Source organism: Trachurus japonicus, chromosome 9 (genome assembly GCF_045865225.1).
Source record: "Trachurus japonicus isolate A0001 chromosome 9, Traja_1.0".
Classification (NCBI taxonomy): domain Eukaryota; kingdom Metazoa; phylum Chordata; class Actinopteri; order Carangiformes; family Carangidae; genus Trachurus; species Trachurus japonicus.
The window spans coordinates 20510967-20533710 of record NC_140915.1 but is presented as its reverse complement, the minus strand read 5'-3'; the positions used below and the strand labels follow the sequence as shown (position 1 = coordinate 20533710).

Genomic DNA, 22744 nt, shown 5'->3' with positions numbered 1-22744 from the left:
CCAGGGATAACAGGACTCTACTGTTGAGCAGCCGTGTGTGTTTGTGTGTGTTTTCTCTTCAAGCGCAGGGCAATCAAATCAATTACATGCTAATACCACAATGAAGAGACACTCGCAGTACTCCCTGTACGCATAGTGTTTATGTGTCTGCCAGTTTGTGTGATTATTTTGTGTTATTTTATTCTACTTTAAGTAAAACAAAAAAAGCAACAGCTATGAAAAACAACCTGCTCACAAACAGCACATACAGTCCCAGAGTAATGGATAATCAGATTTATCCATGTGATGCTTTGAAAATGAACTTGAGTGCTTTAAGCTCTACTGGGAAACTGAATACAAATGTAACATCAGCGGCAGCATCCAGAACGTATTGTAGACTGGAAATACAAGTGGCAGTTATCAAGTATAAGAGGATGTTAGTGGATAAAAATGTTCTTATCAGATGGGGGCATGGAGCTCAATTGAAATTGAATTAGCGATGCAGTATGTAAAGGAAAAAGATAATGGGCTGTCATACAGCTACAATGAGATTTTTTCCCTCCAGCATTTAATATATGTTTCTTTCATTATGCTCACACAACATTTAAGTTTGACTTCAAGTTGATTTTGTTCTAAGCCCCTAATGTTAACACACTGCATATAAAGAGAAAAGTAACAGATCCCAAATTGACCGATTGAATGTTATACAGTACATAAATTTTACTCTCGACAGCATTTAAGTTGTCTGGACAAAGATCTGAATGTCGCTGTCCACCTCTCTCTCTCTCTCTTCTCCCACCTATGTCCTGTCTCCTTTGGAGCGTTATTAACCACAACGCTGACTTAAATCTGCTAATGAGCTGGAAAAGGTGGTAATTCATAGCGTCATAGCCTCATTTTCCTTTTTCGCTCCACATGACAGTGGAGCATTTCACAGTGCAATTGCTGATAAAGCCCGATCGCACACCTCTCCAGCCTCATTTTTAGTGCTGTTTGCCAGCTGGAGCAAGGGTCATGGGGGAGAGTGCTTTTTTTAGGCTTTTTAGTGGATTTCAAACCTTAATGGCTAACGCTGACATCAAGGTAGATAAGTGGTTTCCTAGCTCCTCTGTATGGATTGATGAAGACAGGACGTGGAGCTAAGAGTTGTTTATCAGTCTCAGCTACAAACTTGCAGCGATACACACACACACACACACACACACACACACACACACACACACACACACACACACCCAACCCACAAGGACCAACGGATATGTACAGATAGCCAAGATGAGCTCATGCACACACACACACACACTTTTTTTTCCCTTTCAGCCGAAGGCTTTCAGCTGTCACTTAATGGCAGCTGGCAGGTACAGGCAGGATTTAGATTCTCATGAAGCTCTGTGATGGCTATATATTAGTATGAGAGAAATACAAGTAAAGCCCTATAACATAATTAACAGCCTATAGGCAGGTGATCAACATCTACCTGTCAAGATGTTGAACTGTGGCTTGTGAGCCAGTTACAACTTGAACAAAACCTTTAGCCTTGCTTTAACCTCTGAAAAAGACAAGTACATGGCGAAAGGGCTTTTTACACAGCAGTGTAAATTATAGATTATGAACAGATATGAAGCTGCAACAGAAGAAGTATGACAGGCGTGGCAAATGAGTGAGAGGAAGACACACTGAGAATCTGGTAAGAATATGAGACTCTCACTAACCCTTTACCTTTGACACACTTCAGATTCAACTGCCACTCATCCATGCAAACAGCTTTCTTTAAAAAAAAAAATGAATGTACCTCCTGACCTTTACCAGCAGAGCCCCATTCTTTGTGGAGAGGTTAAAATTCAAAGCACTTGTCTGTCTGTGTGCTTTCTAGTTCTCTCCACCCAGACCAGGGCAACAGCTGTGAGATGACATTCACACAAAATGTAAATAATTACATTTGAGCAACAGTTTAAAGGAGCAAATTGTTGGAAGTAAACAGTGATGGGAATAACATTTTACACAGATATTTAGGAACAAAATTACAACAACAAATGTCTGAGTTGTCAGACAAGTTGCTGAAAAAGGATTTTTTAAAGGTATATTTACATATGTCAAGCAAGAAACATGGATTCCCTAGGTGTTGGCTGACTTTTTTTATGTAACCTAGTAGATTTGTAGTTTTAAGCTCTCCTTTGCATTCAGCGTCTGCAGAAAGCTCTTTGATGGTGTCAGCTGGAATTTGCTGGATGGGTGGAGGGAGGGTGAGTTGAAATAGCAAAGCTCTGGGAACCACGACAGTGTGCAGAAGATGAAGGGAGGGAGGGTGGAGAACAGGGTGGGGGCTACTGGGGGTGGGGCAGGGGGAAAGAGAGAGAGACAGAAAGAGCTGGAGGCACAACGGCATAGGAATGCAAAGAATTATGAGGTTGCATTGGCATCAAATGGAAAATAAACAAAGTAATCAAAGTAATAGTGTGTATTCTGTGTGAATAGATGATGAGTGTGTGCAGTCTGTCCTCCCCGCTGTTGGGGCTTGTTTGTTAGGGTGCTTTGTTGTGGTGTTTGTGGAAGTGTGTTGATGTTAATTAGAGACGCATGTTAGGCAAGTTTGTGTCTCTACGTAAACGGTGTGTACGAATGCACCAGTTGAGTTTAGCTTCATGTTCATGAACTCAAAAAACTATCTGTCGACATTGCACAGCCCCAGTTTGTCTTTTAATTCCTCGCCTTGTGCTCTGAAGCGTGTTTATGTTCTGGTTCTGTGCATGATTTACGCTGCAGCCACTGAGAAGAGAGCGAGCTGGGGCTGGTGGGGGGGGGGGTGGAGAAGAAATCGATGATACCTTCAGTTTCTTATTTATGGTTGCACCAAACCCCGGCACTCTCAGCTGGATGAGGAGCTTGCCTCACTGTTGGGAGAGGGAGGTGGGCAGGGGACCAGTGATGAGGGGTGACAGGGTGCCGAAGGAGAGGTGGAGAGGGCTGAGTCAGGGTGGGGCAGAGGACAAATTGTATGAAATGTGTGTTGATAGATCTAAAGGTTATAAAGGCCGGGCGACTGGAAATCGATTTAACATCACTCACTGCAGACTGTAAGTTAGTCTTATCTCCTGTCAGTGGAGAGTGTTGCTCACTTTGCTCATGACGTGACTTTCATCAGGGCCGAGTGTGTGTGTGTGTGTGTGTGTGTGTGAGGTTGTTTTTGTCAAGGGAGCTGGCAGCTAACTGCAGGTACTGTATGATCTCCTACAACTGCACCATCACTGCAAATACGATGTATGTGATGCTCATGCAGTGGCGGACGGATGTGCGAGTACATTAAAAGACGCATTTTCCAACCTGTGTTGGCCTTAAAAAGAACAGACCTAAGACAGCCATTCACCAGGAAAACCAGCTTAGTGAAATACTTCACATAATTTAATTATATGCTACAGGGGTGCAGCCCGGTGGTACTGTGGTTAACACTCTCAGCAAGAGGGTTTTGGGTGGAGTCTGCTTGTTCGCCTATGTGGGTTCATTCCAGGTACTCTACTCCTCCCACAGTCCAAAGATGTAGGTGGATTGAAGACTCTTACGCCTGGTTCACACTGGACGCCGAAGCGCCGCGACGCGGAGCGGCCGCGGAAATCGCGCGCGAGCCGCGTCCCTCCAGTTCACACCAGACGCTGATTTCTCCGCGGCGGTCGCGAGCGCCTCTGCTCCTCAGCTGTTGTTTACTCACATTCAGAGCTGTGTTTTTTACATCATGGATAAGTAAATAACCTCATATAATTATAACACCGTGTGCTGTGGGTCAAACAACTCCCTGTACTTCACTTCCAAGATTAATTTCACGTCCTCCTTCACTTTACAACAACTCGTCTCTGCCTCTCTCTTTCTCTCTCTCTCTTTCCCTGTTTGTTTGTGTGTTTTGACCCCCCCTCCTCCTCCCTGCAGCCAGCCCACTCCGTGTCTCCCTATCCTGTGTGTGTGTGTTTTCATCTCTCTTGTTCTCTGTTGAGTCTGACAAATATAAATACGGTCGCATTTGTCAATCGCGGTATTTTATTTTGAAAATCGCTTTTATTTTGAAAATTGACCGGATTCTCTCGTGTTTCTTTGTGTGACTTCCTGCCAGAATTGACGCGGTTGGCCGCGGCTCGCGCACAAAATAGAGCAGACGCCGAAACCGGCGCTCCACGGCGCGAGCCGACCGCGGGGGACCGCGACGCTCCGCGTCTAGTCTGAACTACAACACCAGTTAACGAGGGCGCCGAATGGAAGCGGACTCCGCTCCGCGGCTATTCGCGGCGCTTCGGCGTCCGGTGTGAACCCGGCGTTAGGGACCGTTCGTTATTTATGGAATGGGCCACCGGAGGAAAATGGGGGGGGGGTCATGTCATAATATTCTTTGTTGAGGGGTGGGTCCACAAAAAAAAAAAGGTCAGTGAGGGGGGGTCATTCAACATTTTGTCTGGAGGACACTGCAATGCCCGCAGAAAACAAAAACAAAACAAAAACGGGACATTTCAAAGCTGCGAGCACTGATGACAATGAGAGTAACGGCCCCCGAATCACAACGTTATTTTATGTTGCCCTGATCTGCCCTGAGTTGGTTTCGAACCCGGGTCTACCGCACCGCAGGCGACGATGCTAACCGCTTCGCCAAAAACTCAATAAGGGCTCTGCCCGCGGCTTAGCACGTCTTTTATTGATGAGTGAGTTTAACTTCCGTACCATACAGAGGTTACGCTGCCTGCCTGCCTCATTGCGTAACTCTACATAGTCTGAGCAGCACGTACGTTCACCTTGCTTTTGTGAATTGTAAACAAACAGACGCCCCCTCGGTTTTAGCGTCCAGCAGTTTAGCGGCTAATTCAACTGCAGTGATGGATAACTGTACCGGAGAGGATCAACAACTTAATGAGCTTCATTTGAGGAATAAACGGCAGCTTTTACCTGACGGGAGACCGACGCCTGAGCTACGGTAGCTAACAGTTAGCTGGTTTTATCTACTTCTCTCTCTCTTTCCCTCTCTTTCTTACACACACACGCACACACACACACACACACACACACACACACACACACACACACACACACACACACACACACACACACACACACACACACACACACACACACACACACACACACACACACACAGTTGTCTGTCATATCTGTCGTAAACCTTGTAATAATACGTTGTTGTTGAGTATGGTTCACATTATTGTTGCTTCGGTTTGAGTGTGGATTAATTGTTAATGGTTTGTTGTGTAATGTGGGCTGGTCCAAAATCGCGATTCTGTTATTGATGAGTTGGGTTTTAATAACAGCTGATAAATGGCATGGATTGATGAGAAGGTGTTGCAATAGCACACATGGTTGTCAAAATGAAATAATGTAGTGTCACGCGCTACGTGATGCGATGTCACGTGTCGATGGCTGGGGGGGGGGTCATGTATCTTTTGATAAGGCTTAATGCAGGGTCATGTTAAAATTTACTGACTCCGACAGGGGGGTCATGTAAAAAAAAAAAAAGTCCTGTGAATCCCTCCGGTGGCACTGATGATAAATAACGAACAGTCCCTTAATTGCCCGGGTGTGTGAACTTGTGAGCACATTGTTCATCTCTATATGCCAATCTTGTAATAGACTGGCAATGTGTCCAGGGTGTATTCGCCCCGTGCGACACCTCATGGATAAACAGTGTAGGCGAAGGATGGATGTGCTACAGGGAGACATTTTGAAACGGTATAACAGTCTCTTATATACAATAACAGTATCAGTGTCAATGTCCAAAGCTTACAACTAGAACATTTTTATTGACGATCTCTCAATCCTTCAAGGATTTGTGGTGAACCTGCTGTGTTATTATTACCTTGTACTCTGGCATGCTCCCTCACTCTGGCATTGCGGTTTAGATGAGATTGCGGCTGTCTCTCTTTTCAAATGTGAAAAAAAAACCCCGATAGTAGCAGCAGGTATGGTTCAAGGAAGAGTGAGGATGATGGAGGTCAGGTTTTATCAGTGTTCCTGCATTGATAAACCAAAAGCCCTAAAGGGTGGATAGATCTCAGAATAAGGTGATTCATCATCCTAATGCAGCCTGAGGTCTTCTGTGTGATCTGTCTTTGACCCCTGTCTTTGTCTCACTGTCTTTCAGGCCCCCTTGAGCCTCATTTCACAGAGTGCATATCAAGGGACCAGGAGACCTTCCGCTGTTGGTGGAGTCCAGGCAATTTCAACAACCTGTCCTCCCCGGGAGCACTCAGAGTCTTCTACCTTAAGAAAGAGTAAGTATGATCTCCAAAGTAGACGCAGCCAAGTCATTGTTTTGCATGTGTAGCACTTAATGTTATTTGTTTCCCTTCTTCAGCTCTCCAACCAGTGAATGGAAGGAGTGTCCAGAGTATAACCATTCAAATAGAGAGTGCTACTTTGATGTAAACCACACATCTGTTTGGATCCCCTACTGTGTGCAGCTCCGCGGCCAAAACAACGTCACCTATTTCAGTGACGACGACTGTTTCACTGTCGAAAATATCGGTCAGTAACCCTGCATATGTGCGCATATGTGCACATACGTTTATTTTTACATTGTTAGGGGAATGCTGTGTTGCATTCAGTGTGAAGCATGGTCTAGTCTGATTATAGATTACCTGCACTGAGGGTTTCCAGGAAATAATTCTTACATATCAGCAAAATGTCACATGCTTGTCAATATCGGATCAAGTGTCAGACACACTTTGTTTACAGGGTAAATGTTTTGATGTCTGATGGTATTTATCTAAGCAGAACTAGACACTGATAGATTTTCTATCATCACATGGCAGTGTCATATGTTTGGCGATATCTCTCCCATGAAAAAATATATTTCTTATTATCTCTTCTCATGTGAGCAAATTGATTATTGGCATGTTTTTTCAAAGATACATTTGGATGTTTTGTTCCAAACCACTGAACATGCATTGTATGTAGGGTTAAAAAAAAAAAGAGTATAAATGGTCAGTTGTTTTGGTCTGACCCTTCGTCCAACAATTTGAATTCATAGCTCATCAGCTGCTGGCAGCGTCTCCAGGAAGATTGTTGTTGATGAGTCATAACCCTTGTGTTTTTAATTAGCTCCCTGCCTGTGCTACCATCAGGTCAAAGTTTCCTCTTTTATCTTAGAAATAACAGTTTACAAAAGAGTTTTATTTTTTTTATTTTTTTTAACACAATGAAATTAAGCTTCATCCTCCTCACACTGATCTTAGACTAAAACATAAATCGTCACTGTATAAAAAATATTTTGTAACCTAAGCGAGATACTTTTCAGTTGTTTGTGTCCACAAGCATTTTTAAGACATTGAATGAATTCATGAATGATCAGCTGTTTTAATAGCTTGGCATAGTTTTTGTTTAGTTCAAACTGAACTTTTACCCTTGTCCCCGCAGTGCGTCCTGACCCACCAATGTCCCTGAACTGGACTCTCCTGAACCTCAGTCCCTCTGGACTTAGTTATGATGTCATTGTCAACTGGGAGCCCCCACCCTCTGCAGACGTCGGGGCGGGCTGGATGCGTCTTGAGTACGAGATCCAGTACCGAGAGAGAAATTCCTCAAACTGGGAAGCAGTGAGTATCTTTTACTTGGTCTTGAATTCTTTCTCTCCCGTAAGTTCTCTCTCTCTCTCTCTCCTTGTGTGTATGCTTTTGTGCATGCACAAACAGTGCTGCATGTAGGCTACTAACAGATGTAAACACACGCCTCAAAACTTAACCAAACGCCTCTCACAAATGCAAACAATCATGCACCCCCTTAAAAGTAAATTGTAGGTAGCTCATAGAGGCACAGTGTCGTGTTTCCTTTCCCCTCCCCCATTTAAAGTGTCGTGTCTAAACAGCAGTGTAGCTCTGTTGGCAAGGCAGTGGAAGTTAGAGCAAGGCCCTCTGGGAAAACACAGGCTCTCTGAAGGAAGTGAAGGGAGGGATCTGTAGGTCAGAGGCCATGGGACCTTGAACAGGCTCATATTCTTTACCGCCTGACCAGCCAGTCGGTTGAATTCAGGACTTGGAAACCGTTTAAGAGTCTACTATTATAACAGCATGTGCTCTGTCTAATGTATCTGAAATGACTCAACAATTCCACCTTTGGAAAGGTCACAGTTACAGGTACCAAAAATAAACATAGAGCTCCTGCCACTCTTAAGTGTGAGTCAGCTCCAGCGTTTCTGTCTGTTCTGATTAAATAAGAATCAGCAAAAGTCAATTGTTTCTAAAGCAGTGTTTTTTGTTTACTTTCCCTTTCTCTCTTGTCCTCCTGTGTGTCTCTGTGTTTTAGTTGGAGATGCAGCCGCGCACCCGGCAGACAATCTATGGGCTGCACATAGGAAAAGAGTATGAGGTGCACATCCGCTGCAGGATGCTGGCCTTCACTAAGTTTGGAGAATTCAGTGACTCCATCTTCATTAAAATGATGGAGGTCAACAGAAGAGGTAAATTCATGGTGGCTTAAGGGCGGAACAGTCAGTATTTTGGTCAGATCCAATATGGCTGACGGTTCAGACCGACAGGATGTATTTCTTTGAACAACCTGAAAATATGGATTCTATTTCATGGTTTGTTTTTGTTTATCTTTTTTTTTTTTTAGAGACTACTTTCCCAGTCACACTTATTCTCATTTTCGGGACCGTGGGCATCCTCATACTCATCATGCTGATTTTGATATCTCAGCAGCACAGGTAGGGCATTTTTTGCCTGACACTATGGCAGTGACAACAGTCAAGATGTTTGATAAATCAGCAGCACGTTTTGCAGCAGCAGCGCAGCTTTCAGTGTGGCCTTATCCGTCACACCACACATACTCTCTCTCACACACACACACCAAATACTAACAAATACTGTGAACAGATTATATTCATCATGTCCTTCTCTTCCCTGTCGCTTCAGATTCATGATGATTGTGTTGCCGCCTGTTCCTGTACCCAAAATTAAAGGCATCGATCCAGAGCTCTTAAAGGTAAGTTTAGTTTATGCCTGTGTTGTGTTGTTATTCTCCTTTGTCTTTTATCCACTAATTTCACCTGAGTGAACTATTGTCACATCTGATTTTTACTGCTGTCAAATATGTAACATGATGTTGCAGTGCTAAAGATGCTCTATGTCTAGCCTGTTTGAACCACACAGTAAAATATCCCCACACACATACTTCTTCAAATGATTTAATAATTACAATAACAATTTGTAATGAACCATCTTAATGCATTTATTCTGCAAATCAAATGCCAGCTGCTATTGTCAGACCATTTTCTAAAGGATCTAATACAAATATCAATCCTTGTAAAGCACATGCACAAGGACTGAATTTGAAGCCATCAATAATTCATTGCATTCAACACGTGTATTTGTGCATTGTTTATTCAGTAAAGTGATTGTATAAAGTGCTGTGTAACCACAGGGTTTGTTTTTTTTCACATTTCCATTGAAATGTTTAATTAAATGCAGACAATCCCAGGCGTCCGTGTAGCTCAGTCGGCTGAGGCACATTAGGCCACATTATCATCACACCACCCACTGTCCCTCTGCCAATCGCTGTTTATTTATTGTGTGTCAACAATAAAATAAAAGCAAAAGAAAATAGTCCATAAATTATCTGAAAGCACAAGGACAGGAGGACCATGGAGGGATTATAAGACATGAGGAGGGTCGTGGTTCAGCGATATGTTGTGGGTGTATTTTTGTTAGATAGTGTGGGATGCATATAACAGGCAGTCTGTTTGCACTTTATAAATTCACCCCTGGACCCCAGAAAGCATTATGATAACATAATAATGCTTTTAGCTGTATGCGCTATTTCTCCTGGCTTGATGGCATCCAGTCGCTGTCTTGGACTAACTTGAAACTGCAACAAACAAACCTACAGACTCTACCTTGAAAAAATGTAATTGACATTGCTGTATATAGCAGTGGTTCTCAAAGTGGAGAGAGTTCAAGGGGGTCCCCAACTTTTTCTTGAAATTTTATCTTTTTCTTTTCCAGAAATATTACTTGTCTCTAAATTATTCCAAACATTCACCCCATTGGCCCTAATTTGAATGTACATTGACTAACAAAAAGTAATGTTATTCAGTCTCAGAACAAATAATTGTGTATTTCTGGTGTGTGTTTCAAGATTTTGTCCAACATGGTCTAACTTATGTCAGTTTAGGGGTCTTTGATGTAAAAAGTTTGAGAACCACTGGTATAGAGAATAGAACTTTTATTAATGCAAGGATTTCACTCAAATTTTTGCACATGCAGAAAGGGAAACTGGACGAGCTGAATTTTATCCTGAGTGGGGGTATGGGTGGTCTGCCCACGTATGCACCAGATTTCTACCAAGACGAGCCATGGGTGGAGTTCATTGAGGTGGATGCTGAGGACGCAGACACTGGGGAGAAAGAGGATAACCAGGGCTCAGACACAGAACGGCTCTTGGGTCTGCCCCAACCCGTGAGCCACCACATGAACATTGGCTGCTCCAACACCATCAGGTACTGCACAGATTCTCATGTGAAGACATGGTGTCATTGGACCAGACGGTTTTTGCAAGTATGAATTTCATCTCTGTTTTTTCACCTCTTCCAGCTTCCCTGATGATGACTCAGGCAGGGCTAGCTGTTACGACCCAGATATGCCCGACCAAGACACGCTGATGCTGATGGCCACTCTGCTGCCAGGCCAGCCGGAGGACGGAGAATCTTCCCTTGACGTCGTAGAAAGAGACCCTACCCCAGAGAGAGGCGAGAGGCCCCTCGTCCAAACCCAAACCGCAGGACCCCAGACTTGGGTCAACACAGACTTCTACGCCCAGGTCAGCAACGTTATGCCCTCCGGAGGCGTGGTGCTGTCTCCTGGTCAGCAACTCAGAATCCAGGAGAACAGCTTGGCCACAGAGGAGGAAACAAAAAAAGGAAAAGAGTGTAAGAATAGCGAGGAGACAGAAGAAAAGAGGCAGAAAGAGCTCCAGTTTCAGCTGCTGGTAGTGGATCCTGAGGGAAGCGGCTACACCACAGAGAGCACTGCCCGGCAGATCAGCACTCCCCCAAGCCCCCCCGCACCCCTTGAGGTTTACCAAACCATACACCCTCAGCCAGTGGAGACCAAACCTGCAGGCACAGTGGTGGATAATCAGTCACCTTACATTCTTCCTGACTCTCCCCAGTCCCCATTCCTTGCTCCTGTTGCGGACTACACGGTGGTACAGGAAGTGGATAATCAGCATAGTCTGCTCCTCAATCCCCCTCCCCACCACTCCCCCCCTCCCTGCCTGCCTCAGCACCCCCCCAAGGCCCTACCTGCTATGCCCGTGGGATACATCACCCCAGACCTGCTGGGGAACCTCTCGCCGTGAAATGACGCAACACAAATTAACCTTTTTTTTTTTTTAGGTGTAAGGTTGATTGACCAGGAAGTCCCCTGCAGTCACAAAAAAAAAAAAACCTGTTTCTGCCTGATCCACGCTGGAAACCAAAAAACATACCGTAGCACACAGCGTAGGTGAGAGTGTACAGGTGTTTTCAGAGGGTGCTGAAAGAGAGACATGAAAAGCTATACGTTGTATTCTCAGCTCTTTCAACTGTGCCACATCAATTAATTGATGCAGAGGCTACCAAAAGTAAACATTAAAAAAATACATAAATGCACAGTTTGCTAGATTTGCTGACATCCATGCACACAACATGACTGTGATCGTCACAAGTCCAAAAATCATTAGCTCACTGCTTTTGGATCTCATTACATTGCAATGACATTGCTGAAGTCTTAATCTCACAGAGAGATGTGAGTGTATGATTGACAGAGCAAGCACATTTTAGTCGTATTTTTCATACCACACCGTGAAAAAGTCATCGCTGATGTTGACGCCTCTTGCTGGCAGAGGTATTTCACTGCTCGATCGTGGCTTATTTTGTATTCTTAAAATTTCTTATTTCATCGTGTCATCGTATTCGTACTTTTGCTAGAGATATATTTTTATACAAAAAGGCATTAGCTAACGGAAAAATCTGACCTAAAATACAGTTGGAAACACAACTATGCATTTCTATCTTGCATTCCTGGCTTCATTTCTCTCAAAGACATGCTGTTCATGTTTTCATGATGTAGTGGCCAAACTGAGTATATGTCATGAGATTTAGCTCCAAAAAAGCTTACAGTATAAACACAGATATCAGTCACAATGACAACAAACACTGTCAACTACCAGTGTATACTATTACATTTATTTCCTACCATGTGGAATGTTGAAAGGCATTCTGGGAAGTGAAGTTAATTACCCACTGGAGGATAAATGGTTGATAGACATAATGTAAATTATACAATTTTAGCATACTGATAAATTTGTGATTATACGTATCCCAACAATTTTCTTTTTACCCTGAGTCAAGTTTTTTTTAAATTTTGACATGCACATCATACTGTGAACATACCTCCCTTACAGCGCTGGACGGCAGCTCCTGTAGTAAGTGGAAGGATATATTCAGATTCAGTCACAATTGGGAGCTGCTCAGTGCCTCAGTGCACTAAGCACAACAAAGTAAGTGCCTTGCTCAAGGACACATTGATATAGTTATATGTCAAAAGGGAACATCTGGCAATTAAAAAATAAAAAAGTACAGGTACTGCTATATCCTGTTACAGCAGCCACGTCTCATCCTTTCAACCAGCATTCACTCATAATCACAGTGAAAACCTTTATTCTCTTACTTCTCATGTTGCATAGTTATTGCAGGGACAGCACCTGCAGCAAGTTGAAAGACTGTGAAAGTATGTAATGGTAATTACCTAACATTTTATATTTACTATCTGCCATGTACACAGTGTTAACGAACAGTGCCTATGATAGTGTTACTGGCTTGCCATATCTGTGCTCAGGCATGCTTTTCCAAGTAGGATTTGTGCATTTATGCTATGCAGGTACATTGGTGTAAAGCCTCTCTGTTTGTAAATGTACTACTCAAGAAAATGCACATACACTAACATGGTAACATGCATGTACAACATACAAACACTACATCATAAATATTTGCCTTAATTGACTCATTAAATTTAGCCTTTTTGACATAGCCATAACAATTACGAGCTGAAAATTGTCTAAGAAAACAGTTGTGAGAATTTTTTCGAGGCCAATCATCTGTATTTTGCACGTTTCAGATAATCCTCAGTAAAGTCACCACAGGTTCAAACCAAAAATGTTGATCAACGCAAGGTCTTGTGTAATAGAGAAAAAAAGGAAAAAACTAAAAAAATAGATGCAAGTCTGGTACAGTTGGGAATATGTGTGTGTGTGTGTGTGTGTAAACAGGCACACACTGTGCCCCCATGCTTTTCTCAGAATCACCAGATTTATGTCATAATTGAGAAAGAGTCTATTAAATAATCAATTATTCAGTCCATTGCTGTGTAGGATAGGCTTTCTCTTTGTTCATTGATTGTGTAAGCTTATTATAAAGGAAATGAGTCCTTTTTGTAAGGTTTTAGGTTCCTCATATGTTTTCATCCTATGAATTCTATCATAAAGACTATGACAATATGCCTGTGACAAACACAGCGGCATAGCATACTGTGTATAATAAGCTATTGAAGCTTTAGGGTTGTGCGAAATGCATGGTATTGTGATGAATCTTCATTTCAACAAATCTATGAATGAGTCAGAGTTGAGCGCCTCTCACCATAAACAGAACGTACTTCACAGTGCAAAGGAAACGCACCCTGCCTTTGAATTATGTTGTTTTGCACTCATCCCTGAGATAAGCAAGCTAGTGACTCAGATAGAATAGGTCTTTTGTCCTAGACAATCCCATAACAAAGAGAGACAAAGAGCCATGGAATGACAATTTATTTTCTGAAAATGTGAATATGATAAATATGTGCCATTTTTCTCTCTTTGACTCTGTCTCTCAGTGTTCTGTTGTTACTGCCCTGTGCCGATGATACCAGCAAGTCAATGCTGTTGCAGAAATGTCTTAATATATTTACTAGTGCTGTAAAATTACAAGTATATATTTTTCATGTCATTAATGTTACTAATCACAATGTATTGCTGCTCGGTACATGTGTTTTTCCTGCATTCAGCCTTACTGACTTTATTGTATACAAATCTAAAAATGAACTGGAGGAGAAACAGGGAGGTCCGTGGTTTGTTCAATGCAACTGTTTTGCTGTTTTGCCCCAGGATCAAGTCGCTTAATGATGGTCATCCAACTTTGACAGTGTTCACACCCATCCAAAGATCCCCAGTAGGCTTTCTGTGATTATGAAGGAAGATCAGATGATGGAAAAAGCACTGTTAAGGTTTTTGTTTGTTTGTTTGTTTTTCTTTAGATGTACTGTGGTGATTGTGAATGTGTGCAAACTGGAACATATGATGCAACTATGATATTGAGGAAGAGTTGTGGGGAAAAAAAAATCTCTGAAAGTGTTCAAGCGAGGAAACAGAGGATGGATTGGGAGGTGCTTTTATTTGAATAGGTGTTTACTACATTGTGTCTGCATTCTTTTTTTTTCTTTTTTTTTTGCAAGGTCACAATGAGCTCATTCTTAATGTAGTGTTAAAGTTTGCAACTGTTATTTCATGCTTATAAATGTTACAGACACTTTAGAGCAAGCACTTTGTACACACACATACATATATATAGTATCTGATGTTTAAAATAGTATTCAGATTTTGTATCTTGGAATAAATCAAGTCTATAAATGTTATTATAAAACAGCATTATGTTTTTTATTCAGCACAATAATCAGTCAAATGAGGAACCTACAATACCAATAAGCTTCAGTTTTGTTCTACAGAGTCTATGTTTATAGGACATATTTAACACTACCAGAATGATAGGATGATGTACTGTAATGGAGTATTTAATATTTGCTATAAAGATTTATGGCTAGCTAGAGCTGATAGATATAGTCTTTTATGACGTCATATCATGAATATATGCAGAGTGAAATAGTTCTACTGTAACTACAGTCTCACATGTCTCCCACCATGTGATTTAAGCATGTCATGTTTATTATGGTGCATTTTGATGGGGCTATTTTCTTTTCTTTTTCTTTTTTTTATAGAGTTTTGGCCTCCAGCTTATTTTTTGGTTTTGTGTAAGTTCAAAGGGGTGACTTTTTGTCGCTCTGTTAAGCCTGGAAATGATCATGAGTGCTGGAATTTGTGCTGGTACTCAATTTTCATCAAACAAAAAAAAATATACCTGATATTTCTCAGCTTGTTGAGGGAGAAATAGTTTAATTCTTGACTCGAATATTGCGGTATATAGCTCGTATATATGTGTATGTAATGTACATGTATATAAGTTCAGTGGCTCCAGTCTATATTTGTATCAATGTGTAATTTGTTTGTTTGCTCAGAGCCCTGACACCACCTCCATTACCTGGTCTGACTGCAGTGGATGGGGCAGCATGACTAATGTGTGCGCTGTTCTTCTCTGACATGTCTCATCCGGCTTCATAAAACTGGAAATATTCAGCATGTCAGAATTAAAAAAACAGCTGCATTGCGGTCTCAAGTGTGTAAACCGCAGCACCGTGACTTATCAGTTCTCATTGGCTTGGTAAATTGATGTTTTTTTTTGCCTCAATCATATTTTCAGATCCCCCCCTTCCCCCTCTAACCAGTCCTTGGAGCCACTGTCATTGTCTCTCTTTTTTTGGCTGTTGTTTTACTCAAAGTCAAGAACTGTGTTAATCTTAAATGATTTGATATTGTTCTCTTACCAGCTGAGCCTTTCTGGTGTTGTACCCTATGTGTGATTGATAAGCTCTCAAACAAGTTACACAATAAATGTACATACTGCAACTTCGATCATCTTGTACATTTCTTTTGTCATGTCTTCAGAAAATAGAACAAATTTTTAATTGTTATTGGTGGTTTCCAGTGCATCTTTGTGGTTTTCTACAGAGCTCAGCACATCCTCCAGGTTGTGGCCTCCACTGTGAGTAAGAGCCATTATGTACTTTAAACTAATGATCCAATGTTAGTGTTGGAAATGCAACAGCAAATGAAACAAATTAAATTTCACCCGGTTATCAAGATCATGTTACTGATTATAATTTAGAACAGCTTTCTATCGTGGATTCAATTTAAAATGTGACTTGCCAAACTCAGACCACAAGACCTTAACTCAATGCCAACTGTGTCATTAAAAGTACACTAGTAACTCTCTGCACAGGAAAGGTCAGTTCAGATCAGCGCTCTGACAGAAAAACGTTGTTAATGAGGGAGAAAATGTACAGCCCGCTGTGGTCCGAGAGTTCAAAATGCAAATAGATTTGTGAATGCGCGTGTATGAGAGAAGAGGAGAATAGGAGTTGTGTGCATGTAGTATGTGTGGTGGCTGTGGGGCGAAGAATGCATACTTGTTGTGAGCAACACAGAGGCACTTTGTGTGTGTGAATGAGTTCACAAGTGTTAGATTCTCTCCCTCTCTCTCTCTTTCCCTCTCTCCGTCTCTCTCTTGCTGGGGTAAGTGGAGAGGAAACGGCTGCAGAAACAGTTGTGCATCAGGGGGAAAGCATATCGGACAATTAAGACAGAGGCTGTGTACTGCACTGCTCTGTGTGGGGCTGATTGAATCAGAGAGACAGCCACTCACAGCTCTTCGTCTCAGGACATTGCAGGTAATTACCCATAAGTCACTGTTCCCCTGTATTGGATCTTCAGTCCAATTACGCCCACACAAGCAGTCCGCCTCGGTCTCATTTATTACCTCCGGTTGCTTGTTGACCTTTTCAGACACACTGTCTGACAGGCAATTCGGATACATTACATCGAGCAGAGGGTGTTACACTTTAAGTCTTGAAGACAATTTCACAGGTTTTGAGGTGGATGTTGACATCATTATGTAAGCATTAGCAAAGGGGGGGAAAAAGAGCTCCTCTTGGCTGAAGGCACATTTGTTAGTGCAACATGTATCCAAATTACACAATATCACACAAATGGAGAGAACCGTATAACAAATAAAATGTTGTTTTCTTGATTCACCATCTGTAACCAGAATAATCAGTGTGAAAAAAGGATATATATAAAAAGAAGCATATCATCAGTCTACAATATGTGCAAATGTGCCAAACACAAGTAGCTAAAAACTGGCTTAAAAACGGGCTATACAAATAAAATTGCCTTGCCTTGCCTTGCCTAAAGAACCAAATACATACTGACTAAACAGGATTTACATTTTTTACTTTAAATAGTCTCACTTGAGTGAAATAACAAGAACTCACAATAATCCCATACAGACCACTCAGCAAATATGTAATGTTGGCTCTTCTATGTGCTGCACAGCATGGGTAGGACAGCTTGAACAACTGGATTTGAAGCTGGATGTGTTAGAACATGTATGACAATGATACGTCACAGTAAATGTAACAGTTGTGCAGGTTGATGATGTGAAGTAAGAAGGTCCTCTGTTTTCAGTTTGGGTGGAGTTGTTGGGTTGGTGAGAACAAGAACTATCGATATAATCAACAGATGGCTGTTGGGAGGTATAGCAGTGATTTGTTGTATGGAGCTTCGCCGCCATCTTCTGACAGATATCGGCAGAACAGTTTCAGTGGAGGGTTAATATAAATCTCCAAAATGTTCAGAGGGAAAATGATTTTAAAGATGTAACATCATAAAAGACGTAAAGATTTAATTTGTGTATCATCTGTGTGTTAATGGACTGGCCCAGGCTGAAGGTTTTTATGAAGATCATAAATGTACGAGTTTTACTTCTAAGTAAGAAGGGTAATATGATCCCTGTGCTTTGTTGAAGTCACATGTGTCTGACTTCTCAAGCACGTGCAGGATAGCTGCCAAATTCCACCAAGATCCCCCACGCCCACCTCTCCACCCCCACCACACACACGTGCACACACAGTGCATACTGTAGCTGACCCCACCATTCTTCCCTCACAGCAAATCCTGAAGTCAGCATGCCTACATACTAACCATTGTCAGCTTTTACCTTTGACATCGACAGACACACACACACACAAAAAGTACATAACCATCTTTATTCGTCTCTTCTTTACCATCTTTGACAATCTCAACACACGGTACAATTCTCTGCGCAGACATCAGCTTTTCATGGTGACTGCCGTCTTCCCACAGAAATCTTCATTAAGCACAGAGTGTACTCCAACTGTTATTCATTGCTTTACTCTCTTTTTCTCTCTACATTACCACAGACATTAAAAGCCTTGTGTTAGAATTTCTTTGAACAAGCCTTGTATAAATGTGCAATTTGCGGCCTACATACTAAATCTAATGAATGCAATCAAACAAACAAAGATAAAAGGAATGCCAAATACTCATCATTTGAAATGTGCATTTTGAAAAGGGAAAAAAAACAATATACCTGAGATGTGCTTAAGCTTGTGGATGTTATCAACTTGTGCAAAGCTAAAATTGTCACTAATACTGTGATTTTACAGTATATAGTCAAGGATAGTGGTCAGTTGCATGCCCTACAGATAGACACATCACTGGTATAAAATTTTTGTTAAGGTTTTCTTTTACATGTTTTGGAGTTTTTCAGTAACAGGCCAGTGCGCTCAGGTTTTCCCAACAACACTGTAGCATTTATTTAAGCCTTCTTCAGATTTCTTGTGTTATTTCTTTTAATTGTGCCATAATTGCAGACTTTATCAATTTTCAAATTTTTCTTAAGTATTCTTTGATACTGCATTGTGAAATATTTTAAGTGTTTATCATGTTCCTTAAGTGACCCCTCTTCTCTCTCCTGCCGGACATCATACAGACGCCACTAGAGCGTAGTTTCTGCGCCTGGTTTCATAAAGGATGGAGAGAGTAGACTGGAGAAGTCAACTTATTGAACATGATAACCATATTCACTCCTGGGAAAGGATGAGAGCAACCCAATAACACGCATGGTGAGAGAGGTGAAACAAGGCATACGTTTTAAGACAATCTCATCATTGGAATCTTTTACCAGATATTACAAGCTATCAATACATGCTTTCGACAATGTTTCATGTTGATGAGCCTATGTTGGATTCGACCTATTCATCAATTCCTCTATTCATCCAAGCTGTCATGAACCGCCCCATCTTTTCCCAGGGTAATACTTGTTGGTAAAAAGAGCATTCGGCCCCAGTGTTGCCGGCTGATTTTAATATGAGGATATTAGAACCAGTTTACAACTGCTCTCATCCTCAGCTCTGAACACCTGGGGGTCAGGCTCATGGGGCTGGCGGAGTAGGTTGTCATCCTCAGCTCACTACACCTGGGGGTCAGGGTCATTGGGCTGGCTGACTAGACTCTCATCCTCAGCTCACTACACCTGGGGGTCAGGGTCATTGGGCTGGCTGACTAGACTCTCATCCTCAGCTCACGACACCTGGGGGTCAGGGTCATTGGGCTGGCTGACTAGACTCTCATCCTCAGCTCACGACACCTGGGGGTCAGGGTCACTGGGCTGGCTCAGGCTGCTGTCAGTCAGCAGGAGGCGAGCGTCACTGTCAGGTCTCCCTGACATTATTGGCTGCATCGCCTGTCAGTCCGTGTCACTGTCAGGAGGCGGGCAGCGCCTCCTCACAGTGTCAGAGACCGACTGGCTGCTCACTCCCTGCCTCGCCAAACAGCCTGCGTCAGTGTCAGCATCAGCTGACCTTAAGAGAGGCTTCATTGTCAGAGCCTGCTGTCCACTGTCAGCTGTGCTTTGACTTTCACCTAGTCTTCTGTGGTGCTCAAGGCCTCCTGTGCTGTGCCATCAGGTGTATTTGCACTGCTTGTTGGACCTGTCCTAAATCTGCCTGTTGTTGCCCTTGAGACACCCCATCATCTTGCCCTTGCCCTCCATGGTGATGGCCACCGTGATTATGCCCGTTGTGGCCATGACCATGACCATGGTGGTGACCATGATGGTGACCATGACCATGCCCGTGACCATCTCCAGCATCTCCCGCTACATCTGGGAGCCTGTCTGCATCTGGCTGTGCATCTGCTGTCCTTGTGCATTCCTCTGGGATCTCAGGGCTCTGTGGAAAAATCAGAGGAGGGAAGAGAAATGAAACAGATATGAAGGGATTTCAGTGTATGAGCTTGTTTAAATAAATGTGTAGTCCAATGGTCCATACCTCATATGTGCAGTTCCCACATATGCGTTTGCAGTAGGTATCTTTGATTGCACCCTCAATATGACCTTGTCCGATAATGGAGTATGGGAGGGAAATGTGGTGGGTGAGACGACCACATCTGGCAGCAAAGAGATAGACAGGCATGGTGAGGTCAAAGTATGACAGCAAACAAATAAAGAGGAAAAGGAGAGAAATAACATCTGCTTTGGGATGAGCTCTCTGCTGCAGGTAACACACCTGTCATAAATGAGAAAATCGTCTTTCTCTCCACCCAGTATCTGCCAGACATCAGGCTGTTGCTCCTCCTGTTTGTATAGGGTGATGGTTTCAGTCAATCTCTGTGCTAGCATGGCATGCAGGCGCTGTGCTTCCTCCCCCTGGTGGTTGACGACCATGTAGGTCACATCCTTCAAACCCTGTCTCTCCAGCTTCTGGCGCAGGCCGTCCACTCTGCTCAGACAGGAGGAATCACAAATCAGTTAAAAGGAACAAAGTCGACTTAAAAAACAATGATGATTACGACACTTCCCTACGAACCAAGCAGTGACAATGCCATACTTGCAGGTTTCAAACTCACAAGGTGATCGCTTTGTCATGAACACTGGCTGGCGCATGAGGGGCACATACCTGGAAGCCTGCACCAAACAGAACAGTCAGCTGGCCTGTAAAAGTGCCACCACTGTCACCTTGCCCATTGCCCCCTTCATTGGGTCCACCTCCCCTATCTTCCAGGCTGGGGGCAGCTGACAGCGAGGCCCACCCCCGTCACTCTCTGCTCCGCCCCCATGGAGCAGGCAGAGAGTGAGGAGCAGGCTGAGGCACACCCACATCCCTGTGGTGCCTCCTCACTCCCCCGATCTGTTTAACACACAGAGGAAAGAGATAGTAGTTAGGGGGAGGGAGAAATTGGGGTGGGGGTGGCAACAGGACACCAGAGGTTGATCAAACTCAGCAAAAAAAGAGAGATTAGGATGGTACAAAGGTTCAGAGTGGGGTTATCGTGTTTACATAAGTGTCCTCCTAAACTATTCCTCTTTTCAATCAAGTTTAGCCTGGACTGAATATTAGTAAGGGGAAGCTCTACAAGCGAAGCACATAATGTCAAATTCTCAAATCGGTGCTGTTTCTATTCACATTTCAGCTCACTGATGCACATACAGTAGTAAGCACAGTATGATAGTCTATCAAGAGTCTACAATTCCAGTAAAGTATTAGCATGTGCATGGCAGAAAGAAAGGTTAAATAGTGTGGTAGGTTTTTCACTGGCTTCCTGAGATGGGAAACAATGAAACACTGCAAGAACAAAAGCTTCAAGCAAACTGTACTGCAAAAATCCACAAAGTTATGTGTGTTAGCATTTATCTGTTTATTTACTGATGCTGTACAAAATGGAAAACTTACTCCATACGAAGCGACCGTATAAAATCGGACACTTACCAGTTGGTTAAAAAGTTTCTCCTTCTCTCTGCTCAGTTCTTCCTTGCTGCGACCCCTTGAACAAAAACAAGCCTCTTCCCCCGTTGCTCCCCCCTTTTATACTCTGCCTGTTGTTTTCCAAATCAGGAAGGAGGACAAAGTTCAGTCCCAGCTGTGTGCTGATGCCTACACTTTTCTGCAGTTAGTGACTTTTTTAATTGGAAATGATTGGCAGTAATTGGCAGTCTGACAAGTTTCTTCAGGAAATTAGTGTGAAGAGAAATAGTTGCCCTTTTAAGGGCAATTTAGATTTGTGATCTCTAGAGATTAGTGCATGTATTCCCATTGTAAATGAGATAATCTAACATCATGCAACATGAATATATGTTTTTAATTTCCAAGAACATTGAAGAACATTGTGCAACTCTCTTGTTTACTCTTAGGACAGAGGGAGAAGTGAAAAAGACAGAGGGCGGGACTCTGGTTGGTATCAACACAGTTAAACAAGAGTCCTTCACTAAGCTCAAGTGGCATCATTCCTGACAAATTATCTAACTGTTCACTATACAAAAACATTGAAAGAAGGAAAGGACAAATGCTGTGCTGTTTATCATTGAATGCAAGAGATCTTACATGAGTAAATGAGTAAATGTGTAAATGCCAAAAGCATATAAACAATTTTAAACGTGGAGTTTAGCTCAGCCGTGCAAAAGTCATGAAACCACAAAATACAGTAGCTTCATGAAAAAATAAAATGCCATTAGCTACAGAAGGCAACTCAACAAGTAACTCAAGCCTCAGGGACTTTTTAGATCTTGTTTCTACATGTTTCATGAGAGGAGTCAGTTAGTTCTAAAGTGACAGTTTTATCTATACTTGTGAAGCAGCATTGATATAGTTCATGCATTGATGAGTGTAGTTGTCTGTCTGTAGAGATATAGGCCACGTAGTTCACAGCAGCTAAGGCACTGTTATCAGTTTTCTAGGGTCATAGGCCAAATCTTAGCAGAGTTTTAACTATAGGGCAGCATGTCAGTACTATTCCAGTTTATGGGATATTGTCTGAAACTACAGTGAGAGGTGAAGGGGAAGGGCACACATACATCTCCTGCCAAGTATGTTCAGAGCATATTGTGATGATTTTTAGAGTGCTCTGCAGTGTTGTTTGTTTAGCTTGCAAAGGTGCTTCTTCATTATGACCACCCCCAGTGTATCTTCACAACACAAAAGTGTATTTGAGACAGTTTTGAAGACAGTTGGGACAGTTCATTTCCTGC

The 22744-nt window shown here is 42.5% G+C and overlaps 2 protein-coding genes across 2 annotated transcripts in view; one reads left to right on the top strand and one right to left on the bottom strand.

The window, feature by feature from the left end:
- The window catches only part of ghra (growth hormone receptor a), a 30452-nt gene extending 14678 nt beyond the window's left edge, over positions 1-15774 (top strand). The window contains exons 3-10 of the mRNA XM_085786488.1: positions 6107-6236; positions 6320-6489; positions 7381-7559; positions 8266-8419; positions 8575-8665; positions 8874-8943; positions 10224-10456; positions 10551-15774. Of these exons, the coding sequence (XP_085642614.1) occupies positions 6107-6236; positions 6320-6489; positions 7381-7559; positions 8266-8419; positions 8575-8665; positions 8874-8943; positions 10224-10456; positions 10551-11316 (1793 nt within the window). The 3' untranslated portion in view covers positions 11317-15774. The remainder of the gene's footprint in view (positions 1-6106; positions 6237-6319; positions 6490-7380; positions 7560-8265; positions 8420-8574; positions 8666-8873; positions 8944-10223; positions 10457-10550) is intronic.
- Positions 15775-17947: 2173 nt separating this feature from the next.
- Positions 17948-21530, bottom strand: selenop (selenoprotein P). Its single transcript, XM_085786489.1, has 5 exons — positions 21489-21530; positions 20679-20909; positions 20289-20501; positions 20052-20169; positions 17948-19952 (listed from the first exon to the last, which is right to left on the bottom strand). Exons 2-5 carry the CDS (start codon positions 20879-20881, stop codon positions 19356-19358), a joined length of 1131 nt encoding a protein of 376 aa, XP_085642615.1. The 5' UTR covers positions 20882-20909; positions 21489-21530; the 3' UTR covers positions 17948-19355.
- Between the last annotated feature and the right edge of the window lie 1214 nt (positions 21531-22744).